Here is a 23,510-nt window from a genome sequence, read left to right as displayed (position 1 = left end):
CTTCTCACAAGGAGAGCTCTGGGGCTTCCAAGTATATCCCCAGGTGTTGTTGTGCTTTTGGGGTATGATAAGCAGCTGTCACTTCCCAAGCACTGGCATAAGTCTGCTGACAGTACTGGGGGAAAACATAATTTATGCTCCACTGGTGGTCCTTTTGAATCTCAGCTTTAACCTCCAAGTAGAAGGGAATCCCACAAACAGATGATACATTACATGGCATTGTTGTTTATGACCCTAGGCTCTGAAGTGCTATGATGCAGGAGAGAGAAAATCCTCATATATCCACTTTCTTCTTATGAATGCCAATTTGTTTTTTAAGACTAAAATCATGCCACACACATACACACACACGGTGAAGACATTCCAAGCAGTGTAGCTTTTCTTGTCACTGCACAGATTGGTGCCTTTTCAATCTCTGCAGTATCATTTTTAGGTCTACAGTTCAAGACACGTCTGAGAGCAATTTGGAGACCTCTGTTACCTACAGTTTCTGATACTGTGCTAGTTGAATAGTAAGAACTATTGCCTGCAGCAAAGGTTTGGATCTTCCTAGGGTTTTAAATAGGCTGCAGACAAGTCAGGTATTCTATTCCATTCCACTCTGAGGAATCTTAACAGATATTAAAGAGACCATGTAGTCATTCAGTTTGCTGAACTGGATGACCTTCTCTCTCTGAGAAGTTGGAGGTAAAGTTTTCAGAATCCAAAGGGATGGACAGAGTATTCTCAGGCCATGTTGATGAAGGTGAATAGGCTCCTGGGATTCTCCTCTTACTGCAAGAGCTCAGTGACTTCATTGTGGGGCCTGATTTTTGTTCTTAAATCTGGGCCTTATTCCTGTATCTTTAAAGAATTGTGCTTCTTGCTACTTAAATTATCAGCAGCTATATTATTTGTAACTCCTTTCCAAGTTCTGGTAAGGACACATGTTAAAATTCATAAAACAGTGAAAACCTGGTTTATTCAGAGTTGTTGGCTTTCCTAATAAGTTGTCCTTCATGTGAATTTTATTAGCCTAGGGCTTTCTTTCTAACATGTGTCAGTTCATGTCAGAACCAAGGAATGGAGGAAATGGGAATGATTACAAGAATGCAAATTGGAGTGGAGCTAATATGGCATGAAGCTGACTGCCTTAATCAGACTTAGAAACAACTGGATTTTAGTATATAAATACATTTATGAACAGTATGGAATTGTTCTCTTTGTGTAAAGTTTGACTTCAAGAGAAATATAGTTGCAGAATAGTTCATTGTAACTCCCTTTTTAAAGCTCACAGTTATAAGAAGTAGGTGCACATTAATATCTAAAATTCAATTATATTATATTTGAAAGAGATTCCACACTAAAAACCATGGAAAAATTAATTATGCTGTAATTACCTGGTTCACGGGCAGCAAATGTTACCCATTTGAAGCTTGAGTAAACCTTGTAAGGCACTCTGCTCTATGGCTTTACTACATTAATATAGTTTCCAAATTAATTGAAAGTCAATGGGCAATAGAGATTGTAAAATGGCTGTAATTTTAATAAGTCTCAGAGATAAATTAAGAGGACAAAGTTGCAGCTTTATTATTGTGTTAATATAGTGCACTCATCTTATTCTTTCTTTTTATCTGCAACATCTGCTTTTTACAGTACTATCATTTTACAAGGTTATACTTCTGGTCTCAAAGAATTCTGACTTCTGGTGGCCTATTTCCTCTGTGTGATAAATTACACTCATGCAGTCCATGATCATTTTCACACCTACTCTACCTTTACAAGGATCAGGCACTTTCTTATCTTATCTTGACCCTTCTGATTTCTTTTCTTACAAGGTCTACTTTTCTTTATCTGTTTTAGCTTAAGTATTTTATTTTACTCCTGTGGTATTCAACATTTGCAACAATGGTTTTCCAAATTCTTTCATAGTACCTGAACCATCCATCACATAAATAATTGCTAATTAACATACTCCCTAGGATTATCAGGGTATCTAGTCTATAGGAAGGAAAACACTATTCCCTAAGTATGGACCAATTTCTTATTATTACCGGGCAAAGCTTTTCTGTGTACTATGCATGCACTTCTATGTTTGTTGTTGTTGTATGCCTTCAGTTGTTTCTAATTTATGGTGACCCTAAGGTGAACCTTTCACAGAGTTTTCTGTGGCTGAGAGTTTGTCACTTAACCAAGGTTAGCCAGTGTGATTACATGGTTGACCAAGGAATCGAACCATGGTCTTCAGAGTTGTAGTTCAACATTCAAACTGATACATCATTCTGGCTGTGTGTACTATTTACATATATTGTGTACTATTTATTTATTTATTTATTTATTTATTTCCACATGCTTAATTTATATATTTACTAGATTTTTGCACCCAATCTCCACCCCAAATGGGTTTCTAAGTGGCTAACATTACAGATATTTAACAAACAAAACACACAAATAAGAGGTAAAACAGCACCCAAATAATAAACATTAGAAGTCCCAATTTGCATGCCAAACACCTGTGTCAGTAAAGAGGTATTTGCATAATGGTAGAAAGACAACATGGAAAGGGCCAGGCCAGCCTCCTTTAGAAAATATTTATTCAGCCTGAGTATGGTCTTATTGGAAAAGCCTTCTCTTGTGTCTCCACAAAGGAGATGTTGGGTGAAACCAAGAGAAGGATTTCCCAGATGACAATGTCCAGGAAGGATAATAAGGAAGAACATAATCTTTGAAATAGCTTTGGTCAAAGTCATGTAGAACATGATAGGTCACAATAAGCACTTTTTAATTGTACCTGTAGGTATTGTACTAATATTTACTAATGAAAACTTGTTTAATTCTCCATAAATTCCTGATTCACCAACAGTGGCCCTGGAGTAGCACATATGTGTTGTGTGACTTCAAGTCATTTCTGACTTATGGTGGCTGTAAGGCAAACCAATCATAGGATTTGAATGGCAAGTTTCATCAGGGAGGGGGTGTCATTGCCATCTTCTGAGGCTGAAAGAGTATTACTTGCTCAAGGTCACTCAATGGGTTTTCATGGCTGAGTGAGGATTCAAATTCTGGTCTCCAGATTCATAACCAGTGTTCAAATTACTACAGCACACTGGCTCTCAAAATTGCACATGACCCCTCCCTTTTTGGGGCTAGTCCTTTACCACTCCAGACTCCTAGCATGCATCGGCACCACATGTATGGTGAATTTACAAACAAACAGTGATTTTAAAAAATCCAGATAAGTAAACAAATAACTAAGCAAAATATCAACTAAATAAATTAATGTGTTCTGTTATTGTGTTTTGTTTTAACTTTTATTCTGAACCTCCCTGTCAATGTTCCACTTCAACCTGACATTTTCCCTTAGGTTTCATATTCTTCCACTTTGCACTAATCCTGCTAATTCTATTCAAGTTAACACAGGTTTTAAATCTTGGCCAATGATTTGGGATTTCTGGGGACAGGAGTCCAAAACATTTGGAAGGCCACAGTTTGGGAATCACTGCTTAACAAATCCACATGTATGTCCGGTGTATTGGGCCCCAGGAGCTGTTTCTCAAGTGTTAGGTCCCTCCTTCCTGATAGAATCCAGGAGTGGAGCAGGTACAGAACACTGTTCTCAGTGACAGTTGAGAACTTGTCCATTAGGAGTAAGGCAGCCTGAGAGAGGAATGGGGAAGCTGGGTGATTTGTTTTAAACCTGTCCTAAGATACAGCTGTCCAAATGATCCCAGGAAAGGGGTAGTATAGCCTGAAATATTTCTAGGCTTGTGTCTATATTCTGATTGGCAAGCCTTGTTTTCTGTCACCCCTTTGTCTTATGAATTAAATAACACCCATGAGGAATTTTAAAAAACTGTTTCCTAAGAAGATGTCTCTTCTTCCTCCAGGGCTGGCCTCAGCATTAGGCTGAGTAAGGCAGCTGCCTGAGGCAGTGGCATGCTAAGAGCTTTGACTTGCACTGCTTTTCCATCTCCAGAGATTCACATGACTGCAACCACATCTCTCTCCATATTTCCTATATTTCTATTTGTGGACTGCTTGCCACTACTTTGGTTCACCTTTGCCTCCTTACAGAACACACGCATTGCCTTCTCTCACTGGACATCATGTCACCTTGAGTACAATCCTTGAAAGTTGCTGTCACAACTTAACACAGAACAGGTACCTTGCATAGAGATAGTTTATGCTTATTTACAAGTAAAGAGGGATTGGAGTAGTTAAGCAAGAGAAGATGCTGAGAAGGTAAGGTAAAGCAATGACAGTGAGGGCAGGAAGAAGGATGTGACAGAACAAAAGATGGAGATGCTTCTCTTGCCATCTCTAATTGCATGAGGGCTTCAGCTGACACAGACCAGACCATCCTATCCTCAACCCTGCTTACTGTTTAATAATGTTCAAGCCTGGGTTTGGTCTAGTTAGGAGGATGTGTGGTCAAACAGACTGGTTGCAGAAAACATTATCTGGGCAGAAATTGCTGTTGTATGCCCTCAAGATTTTTATTTATTTATTTAGGTTAACCCTACACTGAACCAATCATGGGATTTTTTTGGACAATTTTGTTTCAAAAAAGGGTTTCCATTGAATTCCTCCGAAACTGAGGGAGCACAACTTGCTCAGGGTCACCTAGTTGCTTTCTATAGCTGAGTGGGGATTCAAACACTGCTCTCCCAGGTTTCTAGCCCAACATTCAAACCACCACATCATGCTGTCTCTCCCTCCTCTGTGTGAGTGTGTGTGTGTATGTATACTTTGGTTAATAATAATAATAATAATAATAATAATAATAATAGAGAACCTCATAGATCAAGAAATAATACTACCCATAACACTATCCAAAACATTTTTGTATCCTTTTTTAAAGGCTGCAGACTTCAGAAATCTTAGAATCATAGAGTTGGAAGAGACCACAAGGGCCATCCAGTCCAACACCCTGCCATGCAGGAAATCTCAATCAAAGCATGCCCGACAGATGGCCATTCAGTCTTAGGATACAGGTGGTGACCTGTGGTATGAGAAGAGGAGTTCTTCATTCCAACAATACAGGATCAGGTCTTCCCTTCTCCAACCATAGGCTGTTCCTGATTTAGAAACTGAAAAGCAAATATGGAAAATTGCATGGTGACTATACTGACCCCCGCCACACATACACACACTAAATCTCTTGCATATATTCAGACAGTTAATTCTTGCCACATAGAAATATAGTTGGCCCTTCTTGTATACAGATTTGTTATATATGGATTCGAGCATCCACGGTTATAAATTTCAAATATTAAACCTTGATTTTCCATTTTTTATAAGGGACACCATTTTGCTATGTCATTATATTTAATGGGACTTGAGCATCCATGGATTTTGTTATCCATGGGGGATCTTGGAACCAAAACCCAGTGTATAACAAGGGCCCACTGTAGTTTGTATAGTAGGCAGGGTACACAATTAATGGAACATATGACTTTATAATTATTAAACTTTTAAAAGAAAAGAATATTCATTCCACAGTAAAATTGACTTGTGACCCAGTGATTGGCTTGTGACACTTAGGCATTTACATGTATCAGAATGTGCAAGTTAACCCCATCCATTTGCCTGAAATACTTCATGAAATTGTTTCTTTCCTGCCTGTATTTCTGTTATGGGGTATCTGGTCAGTTTGTAATATTTGTGAGACACACTAATAGTTAAGGCCTTTTCATTTCTACTCACTCAATTACATGAAATAGGATTTGCTCCTGATTAGCTGTGTGTAGGAGTTTAGCCTAATTTATGGATTATATCTTCAATTACATACAGAACACAAATAGCAAACTTTAGAAATCAATTGATTCATAATGTTGTTTTTTCTATGTGGAAAAAGATCAATTTTGAAACAATTCACATGGCAGAGCCATTGAGGGAAGGCAAGGCTTTGATACCCACCATGATGAGACCAGTATTTTCAAATGGAAGCATGGTCTAACAGACCAAGCTGAGGCATGTGATGGGGCAGAGTCAGTATATAAGGATGGTACCCCCCCCCCCACCATACTGCCTCTTTTTGACGACACAGCCCACCCTCCTACCCTATATGCAGTATGAACTTTGTTGGTTGCTTCGGGGTCGGGTAGGAATTCTCTCCCCTTTTCCCATGTCAGGTCTCTTTATTTTATGGTGGGGTATCAAAAGTGTTTCTATTACTCCCCCAATATGCACTTACTACATTCTAGTAAGGAAAAACCCCACTGAGTCATTTGAATTTACTCCCAGGATTGGAGACTTAAAACATTATCTCCACCAGAACATACGGATCAAATCATCTGTTTCAATATACAATACAATTTAACTAATGTTTATGTTTTTTTTTTTCTCATGCCAGGATTTATTGAAATTATATGGGTCACTTAAATGGTATACAATAGATAGGAAACTCTCCCTAACCAACACTTTCTACTCTATATCTTTCTTACTGTTTCCAAATTTCTTGCTATCTCAAAATACACACAGCTCTCAAAAGATAACATAATAATAATCTTTATGTGAAGTCAAAGGCTTTCATGGCTAGCATCTATAGTTTTTTGTGTTTTTTGGGCTATGTGACCATGTTCTAGAAGAGTGTATTCCTGACGTTTTGCCAGCATCTGTGCCTGCCATTTTCAGAGGATGCTAGCCTGGAAGAGAGCTGGGTATATGTTATATATACTGTGTGACCTGTGTTAATCTGTGCATTGTTCTGTTGTTGACGGCAAGACCTCAGGGTGGGAGGATATGTAAAGAGGATGTCTGTTTAATTAGTGATCATTGTCTGCTGAAAAAAACCCTGATCCTGGTTGGTTTCTCATTTGCATTTGCTGAGTCCTGATTATGCTGTTTTTCAGAACTGGCAGCCAAACTTTGGCACCATACAGATAGGCCAAAATAAAGCTGTTTTGAGTCATTTTGGAGGTATGCATCCTAAGTCTGGAAGCCACGCCAAAGCCATGCTCCAATCCTATGGACTGGAACGTGGCTTTGGTGTGACTTCTGGACTCTTAGGACACATGCATCATTTAAACAGCATACCTTCAAAGTGATTTGAAGCAGCTTTATTTTGGCATGCCTGTATGGGGCCTTTGTTCACTTTAAGGGTTTAAGTAATCTTTTATGCTCTGAAAAACAATGCTACCAATACCTAAAAGACAATACTTTTAATGAATGTGTTGATTTCTATATTTTTAGAATTATCCCCCCCCCCCAATAGTATCTGGATTTTTTAAAAAACAATGCCTGAATGTATGCTTGCTGCCCCCAGTGCAGATTTAATATTTTCAACATTCATCTGGTTTAATTTTTTTTAGAATACTCTGAGTAAGAGAACATTGAAACAGTAATTCAAAGTGGTTTTCTGTAAGACTGAGTGCAGTGGCATTCCTTAACTAATGTGTATTATTCTCTTTCATCAGTTAGCTCACAACTTTTATTCTGCCATCTGAGCATTTTGCCCTCCAAAATTACATTCCTATACCTTAGAGATAATTTGATTTTTCAGATTATATCTTACACACGCGCGCATGCAGACACACACACACCAATATATCTAAAGCCCAAAACAGATAGATCAAAAGAAGTGACTTCTGGGCACTTTGGGGGCTTGGTATTCAGATGATGTACACCCCCAAAGCAGTTGGAAGCTGGACCAAGGCGGCAGGAGCCAGACTTTTCAGAAGTGGATTCAATCTGCTCCTGCAGGCAGCCCGTTCAGGACTATGCTGGCAGCCCGCTTCTGGAGCAGGCCATGTGGTTGCTGTAGTCTTAGACCAACCAGGGTTTCCTTCTGTGCCATCTACTTTGGCCCCAAGATTGATCTGTAAATATTTAGTAAGTGGCATTTTCCTAAATCAAGAGTTAGACAACACAAATATCTTCCTGTGATTCTTGTCAAGAAGGAGGTAAATACTTGGAGCTTAGATTTGCTTTGCATGAAAAACATAATTGGTAATTCAAATTACACTAGAACTTGTGTTTGTCTAATAAAGGTAGACTTCTTCCCAGATTGCCCTGTATACACTGGTCATGCTACAATTTTGTTCGAAGTACTCTGTGAAAACCTTAATCAGACCTGAATGTGAGCTCCAAATTTGGGATAACAAGAAATTGGCCTATCTGATTAAATGAAGAGACTCTGAAGAATAATTATAAAGCCTTTTTTTCTGATCCACCTTTCATTTTTATTCTTGTTTTAGTTGTCATAATGGGTAACTTCATAGGTGTGGGAACACTGCCAACATCTACAGCAGGTGAGTGTGAAAGTTAGCTGTCTAATTGGCTGATAAAAGTTTTCAGGGTTGCACAAAACTGTTCCAATAAAGGAAGACTGGTAACATTTCCTACATGTTTAATTATTCTCTCTTGGGCACTGTCCATTTTGTTTCAAAGAACTGTCCATGGACTTTTAATAGAAAGACTTGGAAGAAAGCCTGGAAGCTCCCACTTCTTGACTACAGTCATAATGCCATCATTTTCATAGAAGCAGGTGTTTCTAGCCTGCCTAATGTTTCTATCTACTTGAGGAATATCAGCAGCCAACTTCATTAGCCTTATTACAATTATGATAATCAATTATCCATTTATAAAACAAAATATTATGCCAACTACAAATGTGTGGCTTTCTGTATTTAATCTGAAAGTATCTTCTAATAGTCTTCTGGAAAACACTCTCTCCTTCACCTACGCAAGGATATCTAGAGTTTCAAGAGATATTCTAGTTTTGCTTTTTAATGAGGCTTCATGAAAAATACTGTTCTGATCTGTATCTTTAATGGAGAATTTTAATAGTCATTTTTTTCATTATTATTTTCTTATTTTTAACAGATGACAAGTTAGACGAGAAAGTTCTCTCTGCAGAAGAAGGAGGAGCAATTAAGAATGCCACAGATGAGGCATACAAGACACAGACCACTGAGATACTCATGGACCTGGCCAGGGATTCTTGTGATATTATGGTATTTTTGTGATGTTGTGCTTTACAGGCCAGAATATTGTTCCCAATACATTATTGGGTAAGAAAAATGGCAACCCCTCATGGTTGGAGAAATACGAAACTTCTTTTTTTTTTATTTCCCTCCCCCACTCTTCCTTCTCACAAGCATGTTCTTGAAAAGAGCCATGTGTTTTGATGTAGTTTCATCTCCATGAGCATTCTTTTCTAGGAAACATGATTAGGAGGTAGGACTAGCATGCATAGTCACAGGGGTTTTGTTTAATTGCAAAACAAAAACCAATAATCCTTGGCAATTTGTCTTAATTAAAATAAGCTGACCCATCTGAGGCCTCCCATCAATTGCCAGGAACTTTTCTTTTCTGCAACAGAAAAGACAATGCTGAAAAAATACTGGGATAAACCGTGCAGTCTAGTTTTAACCTTCATATTCCTAATGAATTCTTTTTGGTATAATCTGAATTCTCATATAATCACAAATGTTAATTACCTCATTCATTACAAATCACTAAAGAAGAGAATGTCCTGCTTACCTCTACTGAGAGCAGTACAACAGGGGAATATACAAGGAATAGTCCAGAGTGCAGTCCAAAGGTCACACAATACCAGTCAGTCAGTCACAGCAAAGGGCAGAGGCAAATGCAGTCACAAGGCAAGTCCAAGGGTCAGATAACCAGAGTCAGGAATCAAGAGGATGGAACAACAAGGCTGCAAGAGTGGTTGTCAGCTGCAAAGAACCTCTGCAACTGGAGGTCTTTTAACAGGTCTTTGCTTCTCTCAGCTGAAACCTATTAGCTCTCCTCTTGGCTTCTAGCCTGGAAGAATGCCTCAAAGACTCCCTGACCTGTCTTCACTCCACAGGCTATTTCACCTGCAGCCCAGGGTCCATACAGTCTGTTTCTCCTGCTGCAGTTTCCTGAGCCTGCTCTGGGACTGCTGATCCAGGCAGCCCCAGATCTGCCTCTGTCTCAGCCTCGTCTATGTCTTCAGACATTGAATCCTCCGACTATGCCTCTAAGTCAGACTCAGGACAGTCTGTGACAGAGGAGAATTCCATCTGATCATTGCTAAGGTTGAGGGTAAAGATAATGAATGGAAATCAATAAAGTATTCCTCAGGGTTTCTGACCATAATTTTTCTTCTTCTCTATGGGAAAGCACTGGTAAACATCACTGTCCCACTCCACTCTCTAAGTGCAGTTCCTATCTTTCCCATTGTACAGGGACCACTGCTCTCTTATGTGAGTCAGAACCAGGACCAGTTGGAAAGTCAACTCAGTTCTGTCCTAGATGAACTGCACTCCAGGGTAAGAGAGCAATCAGTTTAAAAATCAAAGCCAAATTATGAAAAGGCTAAATATAAAATATTACATGAAATATCTGTCTTGATTTTTTAAAAAAAAATCATTTGCATAGGTCAGGGTGGGCCAGAGTAGTCCAATGCGGTATATGTGGTCCCAATCCCTGTTTGTATCCCTCAATCATCCCAGGAAAAATTGACAGCCAAACATCTTCCACATTTAGTGGCAAACTGCAAAATGTTCTGTTACTGCTATTTACAAATACAGAAAACTACCTTAATTCGACTTGGATTCTAGTAATATAGACAATCACTTTAATTAAAATTGCAAGTCTTTTCTTTGGAACATGTCTTCTTCTGACCTTCTTCTCAGTGTTGTTGGTTCCTCTTACCAGGTATCATGTTCTTCTGCAGATCCAGCTGGACAGAAGGAAGCACTCAGATGTCTGACTGTTCTAGGTGAGAAAAATTCCATACTCATTTTGCAAAGAACAAAGACATTTCTCATTCCACACTACTTCTGATCATTTGTAATGTGGACAATGTGATCTAATTCTTACCTTCTAGGCAGCGTATTCCCTAAAAAGACTCTTAACTTTCTAGCAGAGAAGATGGATGAGGTTTGGAATGATAAAGCGCTGGTCTTCCATACAATAAAAATTCTCAAAGTTATCATTAGCTTAAATGGTAAGAAATTATAGAAGTATTCCAAAATACACAAATCTACTGATTAACAATACATTCTCAATTATAGGTTATATAATGCAGTGCCTTCTCAATGGGACTGCAAATTACTAATCATTTGTGCATATCAACATCGTAAATGAATACGCCCAATTGAATAAATTTACAGGAAAGTATATTGTGCCAGTCATTTTTTAGTATCATATTTTATATGAGATGCACTGTTGAGGAAACCCAAGAATGATAGTGTTTCTTTCTTCATTTTTTTTTCTTTTAAAAAACCTCATCATTTGCTTGTTCTGTTCGTAGGGCTGCCAAGAGCCTGTGATACTTGTCCAGGGTTAGAAGCACTAAATTACCGACAAGGTCTTCTAACTAAATTTTTGGTGAGTAAATATTCCATTGGAGAAATAAACGAGGAAGGATGGTGACTTTGGTTAGATGCTTTGGGGGGAGGGGGATCTGTTCATATTGTATTAAGCATAGCTTTTTTATTAATAAGACCAGTTATTGATTAGATGCTATGGGGCTCTTTCACGTGGTGGAAATGTGTCAGGAGGCTGTGATATTTGTTGCTGTGCTTCCTGTTTGTTTGTTAAATATTTAAGTTATATTCATATTTATTATTGTTGTTATTATTTTCATATACTCAGACTATATGCTGGTAATTTCTGGTGCCAGTTGCAGCATTTTATTCCCACTCTCAAGTGGGCATCTTTTTAATTGAGATAACACTTCTTGCTTCTTCTTTGTTTGTTTTCTAGAGTTACAGTGCTATAGTACCTCAGTGAAATAGCAATTTGCATTATATGTCTATCACTTAAAAACAGTGGAGAACAAAATTGCCCTTTGTTTGTTTGTTTGTTACACACAGAAATACACACACACACACACACACCATTGGAAAAGTCCTAATGTAGAACTAAAAAGAGCTCCCAGAAAGAACAGAATGAGTGGACATGGAGGTGATAACAACCATCAAAACTCACCCAAATTAAAAGAGCTGTCTCATGTGAATGCACAATCTAGAAGAATCCATAGGTGTGTTCAGTTGGAAAAAAAAAACCCTTTCTTGAAAGCATCTCTGTGATATTGCATGCAAATTTTTCCTAACTTTCTCCCTTTTTCTTTAGGTTATTGCTGCTGTTTGGAACACATTAAGTATCCGTGTTGCTGCCCTGGAGCTCCTGGGTCTAGTGGATTCTATGATCCATGATGATATCCTTGATCTGTGGCTTGGACGCATCACTCTGTTGCTCCAGTATCTAAAAAGTAAGAGGACTTCTTGTTCAAGAGGAGACAGAATTTATTGACAGTGTGGGATGTTAGAAGCCTGTATGGTCCCTTTCATGTCATATACAAATGTTATTAATGTATAATATAAAAAAGCAAGGAAGTGTGTATTAAGTTCCGGTCAATGCAGGTTATGTTAAAATTCAGAGTAGTCTGAACAAACAAACAAAGAAACACAAACTTTATGCATGAAGACACCCTTGCATGTGAGTGGAGGAGTGGTGAACATATAACCCTTAGATGTTGTTGGAGTACACCTGCTACTGACTATTGGCTATGGTAGTTGATACTTATGTGAGCTGGAGACCAGCAACATCTAAAGAACTATATATTCCTCAATCTTACATCAGACTGGTTCATGCAGGCTCAGTTGTGATCTCATTATCTCAAGAGATTGCATGCATAATTTGGTCCCAAATTTAAACACTGAACCTGTGTTTATTTTTCTAAAAAAATAAACTTTTGTTTAAAAAGTGAAATGTTTTCATCCTACTAGGCAAATCCTTGAAGTTATCTGAAGTTGCTGACATTTAATTTATACCACAGATAGACAACATTGTGTAGTGGTTTGAGTGCTGGACTTACCCTGATGACCAGGATTCAATTTCTTTCTCAGCCATGGAAACCCACTGGGTGACCTTGGAAGAGTTACACACTCCCAGCCCCAGAAAACCCCATGATAGGGTCACCATAAGACAAAACCAACTGGAAGGTACACAACAATAAACAAGTGGACAGCATGCAGGTACTTGTGCCTCCTCACTGTTTTTATACCCCTAAAAGATCTCTCCAAATCATATCATCTTCAGCAGCAGGGGGAGGGGGGAAATCAACTTTTGTTTATGAAAGCAAGTGATATAAGGCATGCACACCTTGCCTGGAAGACTGATAGTGTATCTAGAAGCAAAACTGCTTCCCCTGATCTTTGGCAATTGTCTATCCCTGCATTAGAAAGTGCATCACATTGGGGGGGGGGGGAACAGTGTACATAGTCTCAGTGTTTTGAATGAACATAGACTAAACATACAAACAGTCCAAACTATTAACAATAATCTGGGATCTTTTTGATTTTGCCTACTTGGAACCTTTAAGAAAAGGTAGGTTAGGAAAAGTAGAGAATTGTATCAAACTGACATGGATTCTTATTTTAGGAAGACAGGACACTTTCGAACAGAATGAATGGGAGAATATGTTGCTTCTGGTAAGCAAAACTAAAGAGGAAATTGTGGAACTTGCAGACATCCAGGGGAAATTGTAAGGCCACTCATTAAAAACAAAAAAAGCTGTACCTTCTTAAAATATGTGGTATCAGTGTATGTCCTTTCTTCCTCCATTCCTTTCTACCTTATTTGGTTTTTTTAAAAAAATTACTGACATTACTGTGGAAAGACGTTTCCTTCAAACAAGGTGATGTGATCATGAAGTGGAATCTCCAGGGTCCCTCTTGGGATGTAAATATAGATATCTTTCTTTACCACCACTTCCAATAAATTAAACTTTCAATATCATGTATGAAGTAGCTCTTCACCATTTTGTTGCCTACAAATATCTATAGAAAATGAAGCTTGTAACATCTACTTCCTTGCACTTTGCTTCTGTTGTGCCCAGGTCACCTTTACTACTTATGGCGCCATGCTCTACATTAATTTCATGCTCCCAGGGTGATTAGTATAGAGTAGGCTACACACCACACTCATACCCACATCCACTAAAACCCATTGCAAATTTATTTGACTGGGATACATCCATACACCCATTACCCTATTCAGCCTTTTATTTCACTGGTTGTGCCATTTATATAATGGCTGGCTGGACAGCTGCTGATAAAGTCTTCCAATGTACCACCGACTAGTGAGTGCTATGCTTATATAACCTGATAAGCCTCCATCCTCAAAGCCACCCTCCATGCTCATGGTGGTAGCTTACATCTCCATGTTAATATCTGTATCCCTACAATGCTGGCATTCTACAACTGTTCTGATGATGGTAGCATGAAGCAGAAATACTGATGCACTCCGCCTACAAAAATTAATGTCAAATTATCTCAGAGAACTCTGTCAGCACCAGTGTGAAAAGTTCACCTCAGTAGGGGGCAGAATTTCCCTCTAGCATGGTGAGTGGCATTTATAGTAGCAAATGACATTTACAAGATACAAAATAAAGAGATTGGAGTAGGAGCTAAATTTGACTCCACCATTTTCACGTGTAGTATGAAGAATCTTGTATGTGTAGTCACTTACAAACGGATATTAAATTCTATTTTCCTCCATCTGCCAATTCTTAATGTTGCTGCAATGAACATGAAAGCAGCTGGCTGATATAATTCTTATACAGTATGAATTATCTAACTGTGGTTGTGATATAATTGTAATGCTGAAAAACACAAAATCTAAGAAATACTGCCAGCCCTGTCCCCTCCCCATATCAAAACAGAATGCATAATACATCCTCAAGTTCTGCTTTTTTCATTTCTCTGCATCACTCCCCCACCCCTTCTTTTCTGCTATAGTTCCTTGAGGACACTATCGTCCAGATCAGTGATGAACTCTGGGTTAATTATTTCGTCCAGAGTCTGATTCTCCAGCTTTCATACTGCTCTCCATGTGAGAAGGTCTGTTCCTAATTGCCATTTCTTCAAACTGCAGGGGATTGGTCTATTTAACCTAGGTGTCTAGCAAAGAGCTTTCTGATTAACACATGCTTCCACAAATTATTGATTGTTCTGTCTGAACTTTATTTTTTAAAAAAAAAAATGACTGAAACTGCCTGATGTCAATGATGATGAAGATTTCCTAAGATATCAGCAAGGTCCTCGATATGAAAGCTTTGAAGGAAGCCAATTCTGATGGACACACTAAACTGGAAACTGGTCAAGTTGGGGATAAGTTTCCTATCATCCCCTTGACAGATTGTTTCCAACTATGGGAAACCAAACTGGAAGAGGTGAGGATAAGATTTGAGAGATTAGAAAAAGTTAAGATGAAGCCAGAAAGTGAATCAGAGAGAGGAAAGTGGAAGGAAAGAAAGAGGAAAGTGAAAAGATATTTTCCAAAAATCACTGAATCGTCTGGAAAACTTCACTCAGGCACTTAGGAATCACCTGGGGAACCAAATCATATACTCCCTATAACTACCCTCCCTTCCAAGTACTATATTAAATCCCTTCCAGCAAAGTGAAGGACACTTGAGAAGCTTATTCTCATTCTTTACATTTGGTATCATTTTACATGAATTCTTGGAAATGAAGGTTGTCTGAGATAAAGGCACTTTTGCTTCTTGTTGATGAAGATGCACAGTGAATCACTCACATTTGTGTTTTTCTCTGCAGAAGTTCCTTTACAAATGCTGGGGAACAGCAATGAAAGCATCCAGGGGCACATTAATTCAGCCGAGCCTTTGGAGAATGGTACAGCAGATCAGGTTTTATGAGAGTGAAGAAAGAGAGGTAAGTACAACACTGCTAATCCCTACTTTTCCATATAACAAACAAACAAACAAACAAACAAACAAACAAACAAAAACCCCACCCTCATCCTTTTACAATATAAATGAAAATCTAGGCTAGCATGAAGAAAAGGAAAAGTAATATAATGTCTTGAAAGAATTCTTGGTCCATGACCGCAGATGATTTACATCACTTTAAAGTAGATGATGAAGACACAGATATAGCTCATGATCACTGAATACTAAAGTTTGGATAGTCCATGCCATATTATTTCCCATTCTACATATAGTTGTGAAAGCTGGGCAGTGAAGAAAGCTGATAGGACAAAAATCAATCCATTTGAAATGTGGTACTGGAGAAGAGTTCTGCAGATATTGTGGACTGCAAAAAGACAAATGGATCCTAGATTAAATCAAGCCTGAACTCTCCCTAGAAACCAAGATGACAAAATGGAAACGGTTGAACTTTGGACATATCATGAGAAGACATGACTCACCAGAAAAAGAAATGATAATTGGTATGGTATAAGGGAGTAGGAAAAGATAAAGTCTATATTTCATCTGGATAGACCCTATCAAGAAAGCTGTGGACCTGGGTCTGCAATACATAAGCAGACTGTTGATAATGGGGTGCTCTGGAGGTCTCTCATTCATGAGGCTGCCATAAGTCAAAGTTGTCTTGGTGACAGTTAACAAAAAACAAAATTGTTAATCTTTTTATTGTATCTTTTTATTGCATGGCACTGATTTTCATAATGCATTTTATATCCAGAATGCGATGTGAGAAAGAACATTATTTTTCTGCTTCTTTAGGGATTTGCCTATGGCCTTGGTATTTCTGCCATACATCATATGAAAGAGGTTCTCTCAATTCTTGATGAATACCAAAGTTACATTGATCAGTTATTAACTGAACACTATTTAATGGAGAATACAGAGGTAAGATGATTTGTGGTACACTCTATCAAGTTGGAAAACCAAGCAAACCTGCAGAAAGAACATTATACTTTGGACCTAACAGGATCTTAAAAACAGTGCAGTTCATCTGAATAATAAACATTCATTGTTTTCTTTATAAACTTAGGTGCCAGTTTCTAAGAAACAGATGAGAAGCATCCTACTCCTTAGCTATTACTTTGCAGCTTTTCTTGCTCCAAGAGAGGTGATCCTACCTATCATGTACTCACACATATTTCCAAACATACTGCAAAATTATCCATATTGCTTAAAGGTAAGTGAAGACTTTACATTCATTAGCAAAATGTTCAGTTGAATTCTGGAATAATTGTGAGGTTTTCCCAGATTGGCAGAAACATGAAAAAGTTGGGGCTCCATGCCTTTGAACTGCAAGCAGGTCAAAGGCATGAAAATATAGTATGTAATCTCAACCTCAGCCATAACCCTTACCTACCTCAAAACTATGATATGTTCAGGAATCCAACTGTTGAATTTCACTGATTTTTTTTTTTGTTCTCCTTTCATTTTTTTTAAACTACTTGTTTGATATCAAAAGAATGATCATGGTCAGACATACAGAACAAATTTCTGGCATAGTATCAGAAAGGACGGCAGGTGGGCTCACCCACCCAGCTACGTTGCCGTGGGGAGGGTGCGCCTTGCCGCTGCTGTGTGTGTGCCTCGGAGCGCCCCAGCATGCCTTGCTGGGTGTCTGAGACTGGCTGAGCTGGTTGGGAGGGGCAGGAAGGAGCTTTGGTGGAGAGAGGCCTCTCTACCCTGAGAGGGCCTCTCTATGGTTGTTCCTTCCTGTCCTCTAGGCTGCTGATTGGGGCAGCCTGGAGGGGGAGGAACAACCTCTTCCTGGCCCCTCCCCCTTGTTAGGCCTTTATAAGGCCATGCGGCCTGATGTTCGGGGCCATTTTGCTCTGCTCCCCACCCTCCCTCCCTCGGGTTGGTGTTGCTTGTCACAACTTTGGGTGGAGTATAGGCCATGATCTGGGGTGAGCAGTCTCCAGGGCTGCGGAGCACTGGAGCAGGAGTTCTTGCGGACCGGGTACACTGAGGGAATATGTTGTGGCCATTGCAGGGGCCATAACGTTTGGCGTTGCCCGGTGACTAGGGGCTATCGAGATATGCATCAAGATGGCTGGTCTGGCATACCATGGCCCTTAGGTCATCCCAATGTTCGGCTGATGGCGGCTGTTGCTGTCATCAAACAACCGGGGTGTTGTCCCATTGTCCAGCTCATGACCTTATGCTATGGGCCAACCTTATATGATTGCTGTTGTTGTTACTGTTGCCATTTTATTAAAGTTGTGGCCTTTCCTCCAAGACAAGTTTCTGTGGTTTATTTCGGTGACGCCCCTCCCAGGCAACAGACTGCCTTAGAATTGGTGGGCTCTCCATTGTTTGTAAGCAGACTCTGGATGGATACCTGTCAAGGGTGAACTGCCAATACTGGGTGGATTGGATGGAATCTGATAAGTTTTATCACACAGGGCTCCTGGCATGCAAATGGAATGGTACAAAAGGGGCCGGGAAGAGAACGGAACGGGTGGGGGATGCATTTACCACACACCAGAACGCCACCGAATACCACCAGAAGTCTCTATTCCATTCTGTTCCTCATCCGTCTGAGAGGAAGCGATTTTTTGAGAACTGCTCAGAACAGTTCACAAAAATTGCCTCCTCTGGGATGAATGAGGAATGGAATGGGACTTCCATCATTGTCATTGTCATTCTGGTATGTGATAAAATGTGTCCCACACTCATTCCCTTCCCGGCCCCTTTCGTACAATTCCATTTGCATGCCAGGAACCCTGTGCGATAAACCTATAAGATTCCTTCCAGTACTGTGATTTTATTTTATTTACCCTGGATTTTATTCTATACAAGGTAAATGAAAAAGTCTCCAGCTAGTGCTAAAGATAGCATTAGTGAAGTATCAAAAATGTTACCTCAGAAAGACATACCTTTTCAAATGCACATAGAAATTGTTTGTTTGTCCCAATGGATAATAACCTCTAATCTAGAGAAACAAGATTTCCTTGACAAGTTATCAGGGGTTTGTTGTTGAAAAGAACAAACCCCTCAGGTTTTGTTTTGTTTTTGTTTTTGTGGGGTTTTCGGGCTATGTGGCCATGTTCTAGAAGAGTTTAGAACAAACTCTTCTAGAACATAGCCACATAGCCCAAACCCCCCACAAAAAACTATGGATGCTGGCCATGAAAGCCTTTGACTTCACAAACTGTATCATCATTTGGTTATATGCAATCTGGTTATGTTCAATCAACAGGCTTAAAGTGATCAGTACGCTTGTACATTTAATTACAATCCTTGCTTTATACCTTCAATGGCTATTGTGCATTTAGACTAAAGCTACTATTTATATTTTGTGGGATCATGAAATCAAATGGGCGTCTGAAAGAAATAAATGTAAGCAGTAGGGTCTGCTATTTAACTGCAGTTTGGGAACTCTTGGTAATCTAATAAAAGCAATGCAGTCAGCTGCAACTGACTAGAAGATAAGCAGAATGAATTGTGTTTAATGAAATTTGTATAATTACTTTGATTTATGAAATTGGATTAGTCTTCAATTTTATATGTCCTTACTCAGAACCAAGATACATTTAACTCAATAGAAGTTACTTCTGTATAGATATATAACAATCTGCACTTAAATGTAAATAATGGTTTAATGAAATGAATATGATTACTGAAGATAATTAGTCAGATATGAAACTACACATAATTTGTGGGATCTAAATGACCAGGAGGAGCAGTGTACCTGGCTACAATTGAAGAGATTAGTAAATAAAGATAGTTAGATTAATGTGCTCAATTATAATTAATAGGATTTGTGTACACACACTATTAGCCTATGTTATTTAGTAGTTGTTTTACTTTTGTTTTAGTTTACTTTTTTTGTAAAAACAGAAAATCCTAAACAAAGTGTTATATGTATAATTCATAAGCCTGTGTGATGCAAAAAATACAAAGGCTCTATATAGTTTGTGCATAATTAATTATAATCAGTGACATTTTCTTTCACAAACACTAGGGCTATTTAAGATGGATTTTTTTAAAAAAAATTGAATAACAAGAGTAGAATGATTCAGTGTTGTCATTCAATCAAAGGTGTCACATTATTATTATTATTATTATTATTAAACTTTATTTATAAAGTGCTGTAGATTTACACAACACTATACATAAAATAAAATAAAATAAAATAAAATAAAATAAAATAAAATAAAATAAAATAAAATAAAATAAAATAAAATAAAATAAAATAAAATGGACCTGGCAGTGGTGTTCATTCTAGAAAATGGAATATAATACAAAATTAATACACAATGCCATTCACCAAAAATAAACAAAAAACAGATTAAAATAAACATTAAATATCAATCAAGTAATGTTTGAGAATGTTTCCCTGACGAGAATGGTCTTTAACCTACTTTTAAAGCTTTGAGTAAGTCATATGCTTTGAGTAAACTATTGTTAAAACTTGCATAAATAACAAAATATGAGTAAGGACTATCCAACAAAAAATGAAATTTCATAGAACCTAGTTTGGACAAGGCTTATAAATCTGGACAGAGAAAAGCAAGAGTTTTGAGTTTGTGTATAACAATAAACCCATAAATAAAAGGTCCACAATGTGTTTCATTAGTCCTGCTTGCAAGAGAGTCAAGCAGAAGTGACCAAGCAGCCTTCAGAGAGAAATACTATACACATTGACTGCAACCTAATTATTAGTCTCCACTAGCATAGAACCATTACATTAATATAATTTATATAAGCCAGGATGCACTATTTTCTTCTTGATTCAATGAGTCTGTTCAATTTGGATCTAACTAGATTTGGACCTTTTTAAAGTACCTGATTTCATGTACTATTATTTAGGAAGACCTTACTGTAAAATGGGGAAAAAATACAGCCGTTATGGGATCTTGTTCATTTCTTTTTAAAGTTTAGCAGGTTTCAACTTTGGCATGCTTTGTAAAAACAATAATCATGTTTCAAAAAGAACTCTGCCCCCTCCTCAAAATACATATGTCACACTTTCCAGGAAATGTCTTACTGTGACTCTGACCTTCTTTTTGAATTCTAGGATGCATTGATGAAGTCAGCCTTCATTGGTAGTGTGATACTCATGTACCAGGCCACCAAAGAAATGGATGCAAAATTTTCTCCCGCGAACATACCACTAATAATGAATGAACTAAAGGTACCTACAAAAGAGCATATGAAACCCTTTTTATTTTATTTTGTTAGTGTTAGTTCTTATTCTGTTTATGCAAAGTTCATGAGTCTTTGTCTCTGTGGTGCTTAGTCATTTTTTGCCTCTTCCAGCTTTCCAGATATGAATAGTTAATCACCACATAAAAGTCCTGTTCATTTGCTTCCTCCACACACACACACAAATAACATATGGAGGGCTGTCAAAGGCCACACCTCCCAATCATAATGTCTTGGGCTTCCTCTGGTCCCACTTCTGATGAATCTTGGGAAGGCTAATTCTTCTTTTCATACCACTTCATAAACTTCCTCTTCTGAACTGACACCTCGGCATTCTACAGTTAGCACTCTGTCTCTATGGATTCTTTATCCATGGATTCAAATATTTACACCTTGAAAATATTTTTAAAAATAAATTCTAAAAAGCAAACCTTGATTTTGACATTTTATATAAGGGGCACTATTTTACTATGCCATTGTATTTAATGGGACTTGAGCATCCACACACTTTTGTTATCCATGGATGGTCTTGGAGCCAAACCTCAGCAGATACCAAGGCTCCACTGGATATATCTTAGAAGCTCATGGATCCTTGCCAGTCCATTTTACCATTCATTTCTCTTTATATAAAAATTCCCTATAATTTATAATATAGATTTCGTTGTGTGCCTCTTAAGTATGGACAAACTGATGCTCTTTATTTAATGGGACAATTTTGTTTCTAGACTAAAATTTATGAAACTATTCAAGTTTATGGTGGAAGTGACAAATCTGTCTTCCATGAAGTCAGTGTCTGTCATGAAATCTCACAACAGTGAATTCCATAACCTGACTATGAATATATGGTTGTTGATAACAGGGGTTTTTTTTTTCTGATTCGAAAGGTTTTTATGCCCTTCTGCTCACTTTTGAAGCAATTTTAAATCGGGGGCATACATAAATGAGTTGTTTCCTTTGACTTTCACTCTCTGTATTATGGAGTGGAATGATCCACAAATACATGAGTTGTATCCACTCAGAGGCATGTGATTTACTGACTTTCTCTTCCTTCTTCATATTTCTAAATCCTGCTCTGCCACCTAATATTACTTATACTCCTATTTCTTTTCTGTTTAATCTGGACTTCGTTAGCCATTTATCTACTTAGTTCATTTAAAGCATTGATTATTATGCTGCTTACCAGGACTCCCAAAACTATATAGTATAACATGGAAAAAAATATTTTAAACGTGTTAAAAAAAATGGCCCTAAACAAACCGGCACTTTGTGCCAGTCTGGACCCAATAGTAGGGCTAGCTAGGGCTGAGTAGTTACATGCGCCCAGCCCTACTTTCACTACCCATGTGCCATCTATTTACACGGGGAGCACCATGATGAGGCACGGGCATCAAAACACCCAAATTGCACTGTCTGGAAGGGGCATCATCATGGCATCCCTTCCAGGAACCTTCTTACAGTAGCTTCTTTTTGCTCCCAAGAGGGAGCAGATAGGTGTTGCTGCATGTGGTTGCTGTGGCTGATCAGGGAGAAACAGGGGCGGCGTTTAGCCGCCTATTTGTCAAAACCCAATGTTAAAGACAAGGTTTTAAAAACAGATTTAAAATTATTTCAAAAGGCAACCATTCATTTCATTTCTCTTCTGTTCCTGTTTATTTTCCTGTTCCTCTTTATTATTATCCTCAGAGGGAGTGAGCATCTGATGGCGAGATCACTCCCATTCATCCAAAAACACCACCCCCCCCCCCCCCCGGATGCCTTCTTCTACTAGCCAGGACACCTCTGCCATCCATTTGCTATGGCTGCTGATGGGGGGGTGAGATACTGATGCCCCCCAGAAGCTCCTCTGGGTCTGGCAGGGCTGCTGACCAAGCAGGAAAGAGAGATACTTCCTCTTACCATTTGTTCAGAAGCCCCACCAGATCTAGAAGGGGCTTCCAGGCAGCAGCAGCACCCCACCCTCACCAAGGTAGAGGTCACCTGGCTAATGGAGGAGATGTCTGGGGGATATTCCAGGCAGGCTGGGGGTGACAACATGACTTAGCACACTGGAGTGACACCAGTTCTAATGACATAATTGTTCCTTACCAATCTGCTGGACTCTGTCTCTCTCTGTCTCAACTTTTGAAGTGTCTAGAACCCTGCAGATGAAAACAGAAGTAACACCTGGTAAGTTGTTTTACCTTTTATGCCTCTAGCCCAAATGGGTTCCTGGGTGAATCCTGGAGAAATTATGCCAAACTTGAAAGCAGCTTCATCTCTGATCATGCTGTATTCTGATTTTAAATGTGGTTATTGTGGGTCTAGAACCCAGTTAATAAGAAGCCGGTGAAATCAGAGCTCTAGGAAACCCAAGATAGTTACCAAGAGTTCAAAAATGTTATAAAGGGAGGAGGTGAACAGCATGTGTCAAGAACAGGCAGAAGTTGAGCACCAGTTATATATATATATATATATATATATATATATATAGAGATTGATAGAAGATTTGAGTCATTGATTTTGCAACTACTTACAATCAGTGAGGCAAGTAGTTGAAAAACCAATGAATCGAATCTTCTATCAATTTTATGTTATTTTATTTTTTAAAAAATCATGTGCCCGTGGGTCACACCACAAGCAGTGCTGAGGAGGGGATGGTGGCTCTACCAAAAACTCA

The 23,510-nt window shown here is 38.5% G+C and overlaps 1 protein-coding gene and 1 long non-coding RNA gene across 2 annotated transcripts in view; both read left to right on the top strand.

The window, feature by feature from the left end:
- Window positions 1-3,674: 3,674 nt before the first annotated feature.
- LOC149313032 (uncharacterized) lies at window positions 3,675-8,911 on the top strand. The gene is made up of 3 exons (XR_016281452.1): window positions 3,675-4,140; window positions 8,178-8,231; window positions 8,806-8,911. It is a non-coding gene; the product is annotated as an uncharacterized LOC149313032 (long non-coding RNA).
- Window positions 8,912-10,176: 1,265 nt separating this feature from the next.
- The window catches only part of LOC149313031 (maestro heat-like repeat-containing protein family member 1), a 40,606-nt gene continuing 27,272 nt past the window's right edge, over window positions 10,177-23,510 (top strand). Inside the window, exons 1-11 of the mRNA XM_089527065.1 lie at window positions 10,177-10,238; window positions 10,627-10,690; window positions 10,799-10,918; window positions 11,225-11,301; window positions 12,049-12,187; window positions 13,360-13,409; window positions 14,718-14,819; window positions 15,537-15,653; window positions 16,466-16,591; window positions 16,737-16,883; window positions 20,727-20,843. Coding sequence (XP_089383191.1) covers window positions 10,843-10,918; window positions 11,225-11,301; window positions 12,049-12,187; window positions 13,360-13,409; window positions 14,718-14,819; window positions 15,537-15,653; window positions 16,466-16,591; window positions 16,737-16,883; window positions 20,727-20,843 — 951 coding nt within the window. The 5' untranslated portion in view covers window positions 10,177-10,238; window positions 10,627-10,690; window positions 10,799-10,842. The remainder of the gene's footprint in view (window positions 10,239-10,626; window positions 10,691-10,798; window positions 10,919-11,224; window positions 11,302-12,048; window positions 12,188-13,359; window positions 13,410-14,717; window positions 14,820-15,536; window positions 15,654-16,465; window positions 16,592-16,736; window positions 16,884-20,726; window positions 20,844-23,510) is intronic.

Source organism: Sceloporus occidentalis, unplaced genomic scaffold (assembly GCF_023333645.1).
Source record: "Sceloporus occidentalis isolate IW3139 unplaced genomic scaffold, rSceOcc1.0.p SCAF_5, whole genome shotgun sequence".
In the NCBI taxonomy this organism is placed as follows: Eukaryota; Metazoa; Chordata; class Lepidosauria; order Squamata; family Phrynosomatidae; genus Sceloporus; species Sceloporus occidentalis.
Note: the sequence above shows the minus strand (reverse complement) of the source record. Positions and strands in the feature narration are given on the sequence as shown.